This window comes from Saxophila tyrrhenica (genome assembly GCF_035928015.1).
Source record: "Saxophila tyrrhenica strain CCFEE 5935 chromosome Unknown scaffold_11, whole genome shotgun sequence".
NCBI classification, from domain to species: Eukaryota; Fungi; Ascomycota; class Dothideomycetes; order Mycosphaerellales; family Extremaceae; genus Saxophila; species Saxophila tyrrhenica.
The window spans coordinates 889096-904181 of NW_027041743.1; the positions used below are offsets into that span (position 1 = coordinate 889096).

The 15086-nt window shown below is 54.5% G+C and overlaps 5 protein-coding genes across 5 annotated transcripts; 4 read left to right on the plus strand and 1 right to left on the minus strand.

Annotated features, from left to right (window-relative positions):
* Positions 1 to 2110: 2110 nt before the first annotated feature.
* LTR77_007416 (uncharacterized protein) lies at positions 2111 to 2600 on the plus strand (the record flags this gene model as incomplete). The annotated part of the gene is made up of 2 exons (XM_064804653.1): positions 2111 to 2226; positions 2267 to 2600. 2 exons carry the CDS (start codon positions 2111 to 2113, stop codon positions 2598 to 2600), a joined length of 450 nt encoding a protein of 149 aa, XP_064657423.1.
* Positions 2601 to 2795: 195 nt separating this feature from the next.
* Positions 2796 to 6518, minus strand: LTR77_007417 (uncharacterized protein; the record flags this gene model as incomplete). The annotated part of the gene is made up of 8 exons (XM_064804654.1): positions 2796 to 2974; positions 3035 to 3679; positions 3731 to 3776; positions 3848 to 4001; positions 4128 to 4741; positions 4792 to 6118; positions 6172 to 6208; positions 6272 to 6518. The coding sequence occupies 8 exons, from the start codon at positions 6516 to 6518 to the stop codon at positions 2796 to 2798; spliced, it is 3249 nt and encodes a 1082-aa protein (XP_064657424.1).
* An 819-nt stretch (positions 6519 to 7337) lies between these two features.
* LTR77_007418 (uncharacterized protein) lies at positions 7338 to 9524 on the plus strand (the record flags this gene model as incomplete). The annotated part of the gene is made up of 5 exons (XM_064804655.1): positions 7338 to 7490; positions 7546 to 7598; positions 7694 to 8015; positions 8065 to 8260; positions 8317 to 9524. 5 exons carry the CDS (start codon positions 7338 to 7340, stop codon positions 9522 to 9524), a joined length of 1932 nt encoding a protein of 643 aa, XP_064657425.1.
* Positions 9525 to 10019: 495 nt separating this feature from the next.
* On the plus strand, positions 10020 to 11705 carry GDA1 (Guanosine-diphosphatase; the record flags this gene model as incomplete). Its single annotated transcript, XM_064804656.1, has 2 exons — positions 10020 to 10387; positions 10442 to 11705. 2 exons carry the CDS (start codon positions 10020 to 10022, stop codon positions 11703 to 11705), a joined length of 1632 nt encoding a protein of 543 aa, XP_064657426.1.
* Positions 11706 to 12102: 397 nt separating this feature from the next.
* On the plus strand, positions 12103 to 14449 carry LTR77_007420 (uncharacterized protein; the record flags this gene model as incomplete). The annotated part of the gene is made up of 3 exons (XM_064804657.1): positions 12103 to 12493; positions 12551 to 14226; positions 14285 to 14449. The coding sequence occupies 3 exons, from the start codon at positions 12103 to 12105 to the stop codon at positions 14447 to 14449; spliced, it is 2232 nt and encodes a 743-aa protein (XP_064657427.1).
* Between the last annotated feature and the right edge of the window lie 637 nt (positions 14450 to 15086).

Sequence of the window (15086 nt, forward strand, 5' to 3'; positions counted from 1 at the left end):
TATGCCATGAGATTCAAATGAGGCCTCACGGACGAGCCGCTATCACATGCAAATTTCCGCCTCGCCCGCCGAAAGCCGCGTTGTCCATATCACGCTAATACACATTCCATCCCGTCGGTGCGCAGAGCCGTATATATTGGCTTCAGCCCTCCATCTTCCTCAAAAGAATTCTTGGCATACCTACCTTGTCGTGGTGACGGCGCTCAAGCATGCCACTTACCTAGCACTGGACTCTGCATTGCACAGCGCGGTAGTCCGGTGCTATCGTTGTCCTTCGGGGTCCTTCGGGGCCACGTACGGCGTCTTTTTTGGTTGCTACTCTTCTTTCATTAGTCTGCGGGCGACTTCGTTGCTAGCGCCTGAAGAAGGAACGTTCCAATGTTCAGCCCAAAGCTATGCTCCCTGCTGCAGTTCGCCAAACATTGCCGTCGAATCACATGATCCGACTCCTAGACATGAAGACGTGGATCATTGGCGTCGTCCTCTTCCACCCAAAGAGCGCATATAGCCTAACAACCACCCCGAAGCCCCCTCGAGGAGCTTCCCGCACATGCAACCTCTTCTTGCCCACCCTCAAGCTCTCGGAGCCCCGTCTGCTCCGGAACCTTGTCGGCGCCGAATGAGTGAAACAGCCGACCTCATCTCATCTCTGCAGGATCTCATTGGAACTGACCTACATTCCTTTCCGCTTGGCGTCAGATCCTGTAGGATACCTCTCGATTTCAAACACAAGGCGGATCGCGTTTTGCGTCTATCCATAACAGCGATGCTCAGGAATAGCATCCTGCAATGCTCGACCATGTCCGAAGGAGGGATGGGCGTCGCCCGAAATATCCCTCATCGATGCGGATCCATCTGTGCAGCGTGTATATAGATGCTATAGCCTGGCCTTGTATCGCAAACTCCCGGTCTACAAACAACTCACTCTCAGCGGGACTGCGACCTTCTTCCTCCTCCCGTCCAACTTCCACACCTTCGACGACATGTACTGCATACGGAACACCGCCCTGTGGGCTACAGCGGTCTTTACTCTTATTTATGCCAGCCCGACTCAGGTACGCCATACCAGCTCTAACGGCATGAGCAAGAGGGACCTGGATTTCGGGGGGGATGTCACCTGCGGGCTGTGGGGGTCAGCGATCACGGGGGACACCGAGAGAGCGATACGCAACGTTACAGACAGCGTAATCAATGCTGCCATAGGAATCCCCCTGCCCACTTTTGCACCAAGTCAGAGTTGCTCTCGGTTGGCATGCGTGGGCACTAGGTAAGAATCTTCGCCTCTATACACCCAGGCACGAGGCTAATACTAGTTTTAGCGGCCTCTACGTCTGTAATGACGGTGACGAAGACACCTTTGTCTCAACCGTCGATCTCGCCGACCGTGCCACCAGCCTTTTCACACACTGCATGGACTACTCCGCCGCTAACAGGGTAGATGTAACCCTGTATACCCCGATTTCTGGGCAGGCGTTCTTTTCGGCACCGTCCTTGAACCTGGTCATCAGTTACTGCGATCCCGACGATGATCCGTCCAAGAAACCAAGCGAATACACCTTCGATGAAGATTGCGGGCCCAACGGATGCAGCCCGACTTGCGGGTGGGAGGGCGCTGATCAAGATCCGTGCCCCTTCTATAAGTATATGACTGTGACGCCTGGGACTCCTGCGATACCAACACCTACCCCTTAAGCGAGCATGATGGGAGTGAGGAAGCGAGTGCAATCATGCCGTGCGATGGATGGTCAAGAGCACATTCATCGTCTGCTAGCGATTGACTAGCTTGTGGAGTGAGTGAAGGGCGTGATGCAGCATTGCTGGTGTTTCTACTCTTCTCTCGCTAGCATCAGATGTTGCATGCGCAATCCTCACTGACGAATGAGAAACTTCGAGCGCTTCTATGAGGCTTCTCTCAATCACTAGCGTCGCCCTCTTCCACCGCGAAAGCGCATATAGCTGTGTCACACCCCAGGTCCCGTTTGACGAGCCTTTCGTACATCCCGACCCTCTCTTGCCCACCCTCAAGCTCAGCTCTACTCAAAGCTGCCTTCGTCCGAACCACGCTACTGTAGTCGCCCTACGCCACACCAGCGCAACAACCACACCAGACATGGATCCCTACAATCTCGAAGGGCTCGACGAGGAGCCTCGTTACTGGAACGGGCCTTACTGGCTGGACGATGCTCTGGCTGCCTTACCTTCCTCTGAGGAGGCTGAGGTGGTTGGGTGAGGTTTTTTCTTTAATAACTGACGAGCTCGTGATGAGGCTTAAACTCGACACTCGGGCCGAAACGTCATCCCATGCGTTTGAGGCCCTCCCTACCACCAGCGACAGCCAGCTTCAAGACAACGTGATCGTTTGCAACGACGTCAACGCTATCTGTCCTGGCCGCCAGCCGACAAAGAGCCTCAAATGCGGCGTCGCTGGCTGCACCACCGACAAGCTCTTCGACCGCAAGTACGAACTGGAGCGCCACATGAAGACTCATGAAGTCGGCAGCTTCCTATACACGGCTACTGGATGCAAACGCGACGGACGTAAACCGTTCAATCGCAGGGACAAGTTGCAGGATCATCAGAGGAGGGTCCATGGATTGTGATCGTTTCTCAGGCGGGGGGTTAGGAGGATCGGTGTTGTCCTCGTGGAAAGTACATTCTTCTTGTGGAAGAGTGGTAAATGTCATTGTCGCAGCGTCCGTCCCCGAATTACACTCGCTAGTTCTGCAACCCATATGAAGATCGCATTCAAACTTAACTCTGAAATCCACGCGGTGAGCCCGCTGGCCAACAGCCTATCAATCGTAACCCTCATCACTGTCTTCCTGAGCGCCGCCGCGCACCCCAGAACCACTGTCGCTATCATACGCAGTAGTTCCTTGAAGCGGAGACCTTTCTTCATCACTGTCGTCCAACTCCGGCAATCGCTTTACGTTGCGTCCGCCCTTGGGCGTCGAAGAGGACTCCTTGAGCCGGTCTATTGTCCGATGTTAGCTCGCTGTCTTTCTGTCACTTGATGCGAGGCAGCACTACTCACCAATTCGCCGCTCGACCTTCGTCTCCACCCTGGCCTCGCGAGCCTCACTCACCTTGGCGAGTGTCCGTTCGTTGCGTCTCGTGGACCGCACTGGCTCAGGCGAGGGAGTGTGGTGGTCGTCGACATCCAGACTGCGGACCTTCGTTCTCGACAGGTCGTTGGCAAAACCTCCTCGACTTGTGCCGTCCTTGCGTATCACTGTGCCAAAGGTGTTGTCGATGTAGTCGTCAAAGCGCAGACTGGTCTCTGCTACGTCCTCGAAGTGTCGGTCCCTCAATTTCGGAGGTCCATCTTTCGGAGGTCCGTCTTTGCCGGAGCCCTCCCACTCGTAGTAGGCCAACGCCACGGCGGTCTGAAAGGCATTCTTGATTTGGCGGCCGTTCCATTGGCGGTCGGGAGTGGCTCTGTTTCGCCGCCAGAAGTCCCGGGCAAAGGCCATGGTCTTGTCTTCATTCAGTCGGACGGCTCCAGAGTCCTTCAGTCGTCGAATATTCATTCTCCAAATCTCCATTGTAGAGTCTTCGTGGAGCTGGGGGTAGTGGAGTTTCATGTGTATCCGGGAGACAAAGGCTTCATCGAACTCGCCGACCCTGTTAGTGGTCAAGATCAGGACGCCGGCATTGTACTCCATCTGACGGAGGAATACTACGCGCATAGTCAGTCAGAAATCCTCGTGTTGCTGGAGGAAATGCTTACCAGATACCAGCGCATTGCGTGCGTGATCGCCAGTCGTTCTCTTTGCCTGCAAACAGACAGGCAAAAGGGTTAGCGAATGTCTCATAAATCGCAGGGTTTTCCTCATCGATTTGGTACCATAAACACATCCGCCTCGTCGAGGAGGATGACACATCCCCACTTGTTGCCCAACGCAAAGAATGAATCGAGATTCCGTTCGACCTCGCCGGCATCGGTGCCTAAGTCACCACAGGTAATCGGCAGCAATGGTCGTTTGAGTTGGATAGCAACGCTAAAGAACAGATAGGTAGAAGGGTTAGTAAGTGTCTCCAAACCACCGACAGCGGGTATTGAGTCTCAGAGCGCCGCATGGAGCTCGGTCGCGACTCGGGGAAGCCTTTTACACACTGGTACTCACCTTTCAGCGGTGCTTGTCTTTCCCACACCAGGCACGCCGTGAAGCAGCAACACCATGCCTCTTCCCTTCCCGTGTATAAGATCGAAGTGAGTCCCTTTCGCGTTGGGCTGCTGGGTGCGAGTGGAACCCTCGAATTCGCGGAGTTGATACCGTACAAGTGCTCTGATCATTCTCTTGTGATTTGGTGGTAGAACGAGATCCTTGAAGGCGCTCCTTGCCGCATCAACGTTCCGGATGCATCTCGGCTCCTTGCAGTGTAGCAGGTTAAGAGCGAACCAGTTTCGATGCTTCAACGCATACCCGTACACTCGCAGTGGGAGCAGCTCCAGATGCTCATCGGTTAAGTCAGTCGTCAGGTCCAGGAGTGCAGAGTCTGTGACGAAGTCGTCACGCTCTGTCAGATCAAACGAATTGTCATCGAAGGTGTCAGTACAGCTAACGCATCCCTGCACCGAGCAGTGAACGAGGTCAAAGCATTCTGCGATGTTCGAGTCCGTTGGCGTAGCAATGACACCAGAATTGAATCCAAGTTTGTTGCCCGGGCTCTCAGGAAGGTCGATGCTTTCTAGAATCGAGAACAGGGCTTTGTGATCGATGATACACTCGCAATCCACCTGTGCGCTACGTTCAGTATGATTCTGATGGGTGGGAACGTGCAAAGTACCTTTTGACTAGCCACCTTCTCGTTGGCACGGCCGGTAAAGATCAGAGTATCCTCAAGACTGTCTCCATCGTATTCCTTGTGCGCACCCTGTACGCACTCCATGAATTTTGCCCCCCGAGAGCGCAATTGTTGCCTTATATCAGCAAAGGTTGGATCGAACTCGCCGGGGTACACGTCCAGTTCCGTTACTCTACGTTGGCCTCGATACTCGGGAATGATAAATCTCATCGGCCGGGGTCCGTAATTCGTCCCGTCAAAGTCGAGGTAGAAGCAGTCGATAACCAGTGGAGTCATCCTTGTCGCTCTACCTTGGAGTCCTATGCTGATGGAGTCGGTTTTGTCGACCTCGAGCGCTCCTATGAAACTCCTCTCGTGGATTCGGAAAGAACGTGATCTCTCCTTTATCCCAGCATCGTACTTGGGTTTGAAGTACGGTCGTCCGCCCGTGACAGACAACACACGATACGCACGACGAGCATCCGGATCCGAGGTTGCGCCACTCAGGATAATGTCACCAGGTTTGTAAAGGTGCAGCAGATACTCGAAGGAGATCTCTGAGAGTGTTCTGTCAGCGACCCGTTTCCGCACATCAAGTATGTCTTTCATTTCGACGTCCATGAATGACACTAGCAGCTGAAGCAGAGCCTGTCTTCGAGGTGTGGCTTCGATTCCACCAAGGTCAACGGGTTTCGGCGCTGCAGATGCCTCTTTTGAATCTGAAGCTTTAGCATCGTCTTTGACTCCCGCATCAGCGTCGCTGTTTGCCGGCTCTGGAGCTTTGGCACCGTCTTTGCCTGCCGCTTCAGTGTTGTCTTCCTTTGACTCTGTGGCATTGGCATCGTCTTTACCCGCATCTTCAGCCTCGCCGCTTGCTGATTCGGTTGAAGCAGCCTGGAGGTCATGTTGTTTGCACTTCTCGAGGGCCGCCCGGATCTTGTTCTCGTAAGCCAACAGATATTTGAAAGGCCGAACGTGAACTGGATCTTTGAAAGAGATGTCGAAGCCGGTCACTGCTTTCATCAGCTCGGGCCAGTCCTCGTCATTGAAAACCAATCGGAACGGTATCTCTGGTACTGTATCCGTGGCGTCCTTTGATGGCAGCCCTTCTGCCAACGGAGCGTCGCTAGAATCTTGGTTTCTTTGAGCAGTATCAGTCGCACGTCTGATGCCATGCTCTGCGCCATCCATCGACAGCAGGAGAGCTGTTGTATCGGGTGCCTTGCCCCACACTCCCAATGGCCATCGTTTCACCTGTCGAAACTTGTCGTACGATATCTTCATTAGTCGGGCTTCATGTTCTTCCTTCTCAGGCACTAGAATATCAGGTCTGGAGGTTGCGTCAGTCTCATGTAAGCTTGTGTTCTGTCTGGACATACGAACTCTGAGCCATTGGCTTTGAGGAGCGCTCTTAGAGATTCTGAATGGCACGAACAGCAGCCGTCAGTATACCATTGTCAAAACCACACTCGTGAGCACCCACTGAGCTCTTCCATCAACGCCGCGCTCTGGTCATCGACGACTGAGTGTGCCGCTCCGTCTACAGGGCTCTCCGGTTGCTTGTCCGCCAAGGTTCCATTCGTGGCTCCAGCCCCTTCGGATTTCGCATGGTCTGTTTGGACGGTCGGTCCCTCGCCAGGCCCACCAGTGGAGTTCTCCGCCTCATCAGAGGTGCCGGGCGGGTCTGCAGAACCGCCATTTACCTGTGGGCTTTCTTCAGCGCTCTCCATTTTCTGGTAATCACGATGGTAATGGCAAAGAATGGTACACGCGGTGCTTGGCCGTATCAAATGTGCAGAAAAGAAGATCCTAGGGAGTCTCAGCCTGAGAAGGCATGAGAAGGAAGAAGTATTGCGCAGCTCTTAGCAAGGCTCGTGGCCGAAGGGGATGCCAGCCTTGCCAGCCTTGTCGAGAACAGGTGGTATGGCTTCCGTCTGTTTGCAGCATGTGCTGGATGGCTTGCAGCTTTCGACTTTCTTCACCCAAACGCGTCTGGCGCCATGCATGGTACGAATTAGTCGCATAGCCTCGTCGCAATGTTGGCCTGCAAAGTCCTACTCGCATTACGAGAGCTTCGTTAGATTGCAAGTCAGGGACCTGCACCACCTGCCTGCAATGCCAGTCATTCAGATCTCTTCTTTGTGTGGCACAAGACAGTTGATCACCGTTAACGTCCAAAAGTGATGCTCATCTCCGGAGCATGGGATGTGTCGTTCGGGCCAAGCTTCTGGCCGACGAGCGAGCTGCCCGTTCCAGCCGAGCTGAAGCAAGCATGGGGTGAGCGAGCTGCACGTCGATTCGTCCATAGTGTATTGACGGTGGCAGGGCATTGGTAGGTGGTAGCAGTCTGGCCTCTCCATCTGCAAGAACCAAAACAATTGCCTGCTTGCGGCTGAAGACTAATGAGCCGAGCTTCGAGCTCAACTGGGGCGCAGCTATGTAGCCTTGCTTGCCTGCGATCATGCACGAAACGCTTGGTCAAGGGAAATGTAGGACGTCCATCACCTCCATCCATTAAAGTCCACCACAGACCTTCTCGCAAGCCCGCCATGGCTCCCACAGCGCTGGCACTCGACACCAGACGTGGATCGCAGCAGTCCAAAGATGCCGCGACGAGATCATACCTCCTCAGAGCCGGCTTCGGCGTTTCCGGGAGCGATGAGAATCCGCTCGTTCAAGCGATGTGCAAGGCTACTCAGCAGGTATACTCAGACCAGAGCTGGAGGCAAAGTGTTCCCGGCTGACTAGTTGGTGCAGTCGGCGGTCGCCCAGGGCTGGCAACGTGAAGATGCGAGAAACATACTGATAAAGTAGGTCCGGGTTGCATCGTTGTGCTCCAGAACCAGCTGTCGCCGCTAGCAGCATCTTGCGGATACACAACTAGTCGAGCTGACAAGAAGCATAGAGAGAATGCAGACAAAGAAGTAAAGCAGCACCAACAGCGCTTCCTGGATGCCCTTCAAACATACCAAGATAATGCAAAGGAAGAGTACAAGACCAATGTCAAGTTGTCTCTGAACAACAAGCACACTTGGCCAGAAGTAATGGAAGCCGTTGAAAACATACAGAAAGCCCGCGCAGGGCGAACAACAGTATGGGCCAAGGTCAACGAGAAACTTCGAGCGTTCGGCGACAGCAGTCTTGTATTCCGGCAGTGGTTGGAGATCTTACCGACACAGAATGAGTACTTCTCAGTACTGTGTGGCGGATTCAAGCTGATCTTTGGGGTATGCACGGCATCAGCCGATAGCCACATGCATTTGCTGATTGAAGCAGGCCATCGGCAGGCTCAAAGCTGTTCGCGAGTTCATTAGTGATGCACTGATGGAATTACCAACGTTACTGTCTTGCGTTGACAAGAACTTGGACGTCTTCGAAGATGATCAGCTCTATGCGTGTGGTCGAAGTCTGATGAGCATGACCTTTGAAAGTTTGGAGCTCATCGTCCGCGAACTCACGAGCTCTGCCGTTAGTGAGTGTTGTCCGGACAAACATGAGTAGCAGGGACTTGCTGATGAAGACCCTCAGAGAAGAGTTTCCGGGCGTTTCTGAAACAGGACACATACGCCGATGAGCTTGAAGCAAGCCTTGATAGAGTGAGGAAGACTTCGGATCGGTTCAACAAAATCGCAGACGTCTGCGCGCATGGCAAACTTGGTGTCATCGAGGAGAATACTGTTGGAATGATGACGCAGCTCAGCCTGGAGCACCAGCGAACCAATTCGGTTGTTGCGAAGGAGGTCAGGGCAGCGGTCCAACATCTCGAGGGCTACCAGGCCGAACGGGATAGAGCCATGAAGCAGATGGCCGAACAATTCTACGCAAACATGCTTTCAAGCTTCAACAGCCAGCTTGACAAGCGTCTGCCGCTTCAAGAGAGGGTGCCAGCTCCGCCAATGATCAAGGAGAGCCGCGCGCCTGGCAGATCCTCTCAATATCGACGAGCCGACGTTCGTGCCGCACTGTTGCGTGAGCTGCAATACGAGCCAGAAGTGCCGGTGGAAGATCTGGCAACGAGCCTAGATGCCATATGGACCGCTGATCGTACAGTCCACGACCGTGTTCACTACCTCGTAGCAGAGCTTCAAATGTCAGAATGGCTCTCGCAACTGTCTCGGCGGATACTGCTCATCGACGAGACAGAAGTTACGATGCACCGGTCGATAGCACCCAGTTTCCTCGCTGCTAAAGTGGGAGAGACGGCGTGGGCAAGCATGCGCAATGGAGACAATCCGGATTACGCCGTGATTGCCCTCGCCTTCTTCTGTGGAGAGCACATTCGTCCGAACGAGGATGCGCTCGCCAGTCACGCCGGCCTCTTACTTAGCATAACAGGTCAGCTTGTGGCCGCTTACGAAGACCTAGACCCGCGCAAGGCTTTCCGAGAGCTGCAGGCCTTAGATGACCCGGACATGGCAAGCCTTTGGCGGATCTTCGAGGGTCTCGTCCTCCAGCTGCCGGACGATGTCTTGCTTTATGTCATCCTCGACAACGTCTCGGAATATGTGTACTCGAATTGGCGAGAAGAGATGGAGTACCTGGTGGACCATATGATAGAGCTTGCCAGGCAGCTGAGTGGAATGTCGACCCGTTGCGTCCTCAAGCTGTTGATAACGAGCTCGCCCTCGAATGCTCGATTGGAGTCCGACCTGGAGCCAGACGAGATTCTAAGCGTTCCCGGCCACGTGCCAGCGGTTGGGGAGTTTTCTGACTACGCCTGGACTGGCGGGCTGTAGCACTGTAGTACCATATGAACGCGAACCGCATGCCTTTTGTCTGCTTCCCTCAACACTGTTAGGTGAACGGTGTCGGCGAGCATCTTCTTGTTGTAAGCCAACATTGCAGTCGAGTCTCGCCACCGTGTTACTCCAGGGGTGCGTAGGTCGTAGGATAGCTTTAGCAGATCTCCAGTCCCAAGTGCTGTCTTCTTCATAGTAGTATGGTTCATTCGTCGCGTCCGGAGCGGGTGGTTTGGAAGAACATACGATCTTCACAGAATTGAAGGAATTGGTGCTCTCGCTAAGTGACCCTGAATCGGCTTGGCAAGGGTCCTGCCCGATTAGGGGCGTTGCGCGTTTTCGTGAGGAAGTTGTCGAAGGCAGGAGGGATACCTCAAGAACAACTTGCACGTTTCCACGAATCTTGCCACTCATTCTGCGATACCGATCGCTCGCGCTCCGGTCTTTCATGCTGGAGCCCATGAAAGTAGTCACACCTCCTCACCACGCTTAATGTCCAACCCGCAATCCGCCTGGTCGTATGTGAGCAACCTTTCGAAACCGCGCCGTCGCTCCTCCGTCAACAAACTCCCCAGCCACGATCGCTTCGAGAAGCCAGACCGGCACACAACGAGTGGACGACCAATGCAAGAAAAAGTGCAAGCCGCGTGGATGAATCAGTCGCAGCGAACACGCTATCTCAAGGCCGGGTGCCTGATCGCATTCCTTCTTCTCGTCCTCTACCATATTTCACCAGCCAGCGATGTTTCGCCGCGGATACCGGGGGTCGGGAAGTTCCCGGGTGGAGATGTTGCGAGCGATTCGTCGGTAGCGACGACAAGATGCACGAGGAGTTATTCGAGCGATAAGCCTTTAATACAGTATGCGTTGATGATTGATGCCGGGAGCACAGGGAGCAGGATACACGTTTACAGGTTCAATAACTGCGGGCAGACGCCGGAGTTGGAGGACGAGGTGTTTGAGCAGACGGCGAAGAAGAAGGGTGGGAGCGGACTGAGCAGTTATGGGAGTGATGCAGAAGGCGCGGCGAGGAGCTTGGATGTGCTGCTGGATGTCGCGCTGAAGCATGTGCCCGAGAAGATCAGGAGTTGTACGCCTGTCGCGGTGAAGGCTACGGCTGGGCTGCGCAAGCTGGGGACGGAGAAGAGCAATGCTATCTTGAAGGCTGTCAGGACACGACTAGAGATGGTGTATCCTTTCCCTGTCGTCAGTGGGGAGCAGGGTGGGGTGGAGGTAATGGACGGGAAATTCGAGGGCGTATATGCCTGGATCACGACCAACTACCTGCTGGGCAAGATTGGTGGACCGGACAAGACTCCTACGGCAGCTGTCTTCGATCTTGGAGGTGGAAGCACGCAGATTGTCTTCGAGCCGACATTCAGGCAGGCAGCAGACGGCGGCATGCCAGACAAGATGGAGGAGGGTGACCATAAATACGATCTGAACTTCGGCGGTCGGCAATTCTCGCTCTACCAACACTCATACCTTGGCTATGGTCTTATGGAGGCTCGAGATACCCTTCATCGCAGTGTTTTGCAGACTTTGCACGAGAGTAACCCGAGCTCGAGAGCATGGCTGGACAAGCCTGTGCCAAACCCTTGCCTTGCAGCGGGGACAACTGGCGAGGTTAAGGTCCCGATGGGCGAAAATCACGAGCTGGGCTCCGTGGTCACAGTCAACATGACCGGGCCATCGAGCGGCTTCCCAGCGCAATGCCGAGCGCTCGCTGAAAAGGCGCTCAAGAAGGATGCCGAGTGTGCCCTAGCACCCTGCGCATTCGGCGGTATCTACCAGCCCTCCATCGAGAAGACGTTTGCACGTGAAGATCTCTACCTCCTGTCTTTCTTCTACGACCGCACCTCAGAGCTTGGCATGCCTGAGACCTTCACCCTGAGGGATCTGCAGGACCTCACAGCCCGCGTGTGCCAGGGCGTGGATGCATGGAAGAGCTTTGAGGTCGTACCTGGCGCGGTCGATCAGCTGAAGGACAGGCCGGAGACATGCTTGGACCTCAACTTCATGCTGGCACTGCTGAATACTGGGTACGAGATGCCGATCGATCGGCAGGTCAAGATCGCGAAGAAGCTCCAGGGTAATGAGCTCGGGTGGTGTTTGGGCGCCAGTCTTCCGCTGTTGAGCGGTGATGGGTGGAGTTGTAGGGTCAGCGAGGCATCGTAGAGCGGCGCTGTCAGCATGCATGGGCCGGAGTCATAGCGAATAGAGCATACATGTACCATAGCATCTTTGCAGCCGGCAGAAGAGCTGTCTTGTGAGAGCACATGCTATGGCACTTTGACATTTCTGTATTACCTTACCTTCCGTCGTCTACTCTTGTGCTCGGGTCAGCAGTTGTCGCTTGGCAGGTGCAGGGGTGCGAAACCTTAAATCAATCTGACCTCTCCACGCGCCTTCTTTGGACCTCACTTGCGAGCCTCACGCTCAACACTCGAAATTCTTTCGCACTCCTCTCTCCCTCCTTCACCACCAGAACAAGTCGCTCGTGAACAGACATCAGTCCTCACTCTATCATTTGCACAACCTACACCCGCGGCAGAGGGCGGCATTGCATCTCACGATGGGCTCAAATGCCTTCGCGTTCAAGACATGGGCCATCACCGAGAATGTCATCACCACGTCCACGCCCGAGACATTCAACGACACTAGAATCGGCATCGACGCCGAGGACTACCTACACTCGCTACTAATCACCGGCAATCGTGAGCCTCTCCTGCCAGCTCTCGGAGGTAAGCCATTCTGCCTTCTGCGCCGCGTGGATGAGGGTATCGAGGGCTTCAAGGCGGCTGGCATTGACCCAGTGTTCGTCTTTAACGGGCTGGATCTGGCATGTCGGGACAGGGCAAGCATTCTCAGGGAGAGCAGGAAAGCGTCCATGTCACTGGACGAGGCGTGGCAGATTTACGACCAGGGGCGGGGTGAGGATGCCGTGCTTCAATTCGGCAAAGCTTGTGAGTAACATGTCATTACGCACACAACAAGTGATCTACCCGACTCACGGACAGTAGGTACGTACAGGAGCTACCACATCGTCAGAAGCCTGCAGTTCCACCTGCACAGCAAAGGCGTCGATATCATGACAGCACCTTATGCTGCAGCTGCGCAACTGGCCTACATGCTGAAAACAGAACAAATCGACGCCGTGCAAGGTTCTGCTTCATGCCTTTTGTTCGGGACTGGAAAGGTCATCTTCAGCTTCGAGTGGGAGAAAGATTCGGTGGTCTGGCTGGATGTCCGCAAATGCCTCGCTAAGCTTGAGGTCGACTTCGAACAATTCACCAACATCTGTCTGATCTCCGGATGCGGCATCCTGTCTCTTCTGCCGGACCTCGATATCGATAATGCTGCCACGAAGATCATCGCGGCTCGGGTCTTGCTGCAGAACATGAACTTTGATGTCGACCGTCTGTTGCGATCGAAGAATGGCGACTATCACAAGCTCTTCTGGCAGGCTCGTTTTGCTCTAAGGTACCCAGTGGTCGTCAAAGAGGAGGGCGAGGTCGAGCCACTCAACTGGAGAGAGGGCCCGAGCGATGCTCACGAGTTCATCGGACAGCGTCTGCCGGATGAGCTGTACTTTTACCTCAGCCGAGGAGTGGCTGGTCCCAGGGTGCTGAATTGGCGCACACGGATGGAAATCCTTGAGACTCCGCCTCTCGATGGAGGCGACTCCACACCCTACAAAGACCTTGTCCAGACGAAGCTCAAGCCTCTCAGGGCACAGGCAGTCGCGCTTATGGGACAGTCGCTTAATCGGTACTACCAGAAGCAGGACGTCAAACTTCTATGCTGGTGGCACGAGCTGTCGACGACACCTCTGGGAACCACGGACATAGCCAATCCCGGGCAAGCCGCACAGAGCTGGCATGTCAACAGTGCGCTTCTGTCGCAACTCAGCGGCGGTAGCTCCACACCATCCATGCTGTCGTACGCAATCAATACTTTGGCGGACCCGTCAGAGGCCAAGAAGACCGTCACGCCTAGGGTTAATGGGACCACCCAGCTCCACGACGTGGCTGATCTGCGCGCGAACGTTGTCTGGCGATTCCTGAATGACAGAGGCTACCTTAACTCGGATCACACACTGTCTGCATGGGGCAAAGCGCTGAAAGCTGCGTTCTCCCACGAAGTCAGTACCCGCAGCGCCGCGTCCCCTGAAGCTACCACCGAACTCGAGGAGGCCATTTTCATGGCATTTGAGCTTCTACGCTTGGGACTCCTCGACAGAAGAGTCATGTTTCCAGTACCACCATTCTCTGGAGGACCGATCAGAGGCTCCGACCAAGACAAGGCTCAGATCCAGCTCGTCAGTCGGGTCGCCTGTCTAGGATTTCTGCGTCACAAGTCGATCGGCTACACTGGGCCACTCTCGCGTAATTTGCTTGCGTATCACCAGTGTACTGCGGCCACCCGCGGAGCCCTCCGAGATCTGCTCGAGATGCATGCCTGCAACATGTTGCTCTCTGGTGTCGTCGACCGAAATCTCGACAACAATGTCTACACCGACGTCGCTGCAAGCCTCCCATTGGTCGATGAACCGGACATCGGCCTTGCTCTGATTGTCAAGTGCTACCTCGACGAGCTGTGCCAACCATTCGAGAAGCGTGTGGCTATCTCTGGTTGGTTCCCGCATGCTGAAGATATTCAAGGTGACCTGCAGAAAGCTTGGAACTTGTGGGGTGCGGTAAGTTGATCCTCGAATTGGCGAAAAGATTGACCTAGAATGCTAATGAATCGTACAGATCAACGCTGGCGTTCAGGCTGCTGAATTCAACATCGTCAACAACGAAACGAAGAAGACGTTCCAGGCCGCCGACACCTGGCTCAAGGAGAAGCTCGAGCAAGCCAATGGCCCTAATGGCACCACCAACGGTGTCACGAACGGTACCACCAACGGCACTGCGTAGACTGCAGATTGGAGAGTCGCTGCAGCACCTATCTTAAAACTAAGGCCATTCATCCTGGAGGCGGAGAGGCGGCCGAACAGCTTCTCGACGATGGATGACATCACTTAGCAAGCTGAGATCAAGAAGATGGAAGCGAGATCGATCGACCCCGAGGAAAGAATTGTTGCAGACGGTCTGGCGTTGCTTGAAAGGCGGACCAGACTCGACAGCATTACGGAGGCGGAGGACGAAGGGGTGGATTTTCCTCAGGCTTTCGCACCGAACACTGTGCGGTACTTCACTCCAGTTCCAGGACGGATGGGGGCGAAGGAATGTTGACAGAAGGAAGGCGGGATAAGGCTGCGGTCGCTATTGCTTGGAAGTAGAGTGAGTATCGAGTATTATCTCCGACAAACCTTCGTACCCACTGTCCTGGGTCCCGCATGCAAGCGCGCGGGGTCGGCTGTATGGCTTCAAGACTGCGTCATGTTTAGAGTACAATTAAGGTACTTCTCCTTCCCGCGGCAACGGCTGAAAAATCATTATTGGGCAAGCAAGGTAAGAGAACAATTCGATATATCCTCAAGTCGTTGTCTACGTCTAGATATCTGTCCTATCCGCTCTTCCAAAGTCTCGATTCTTGCCGCACCCATTAATA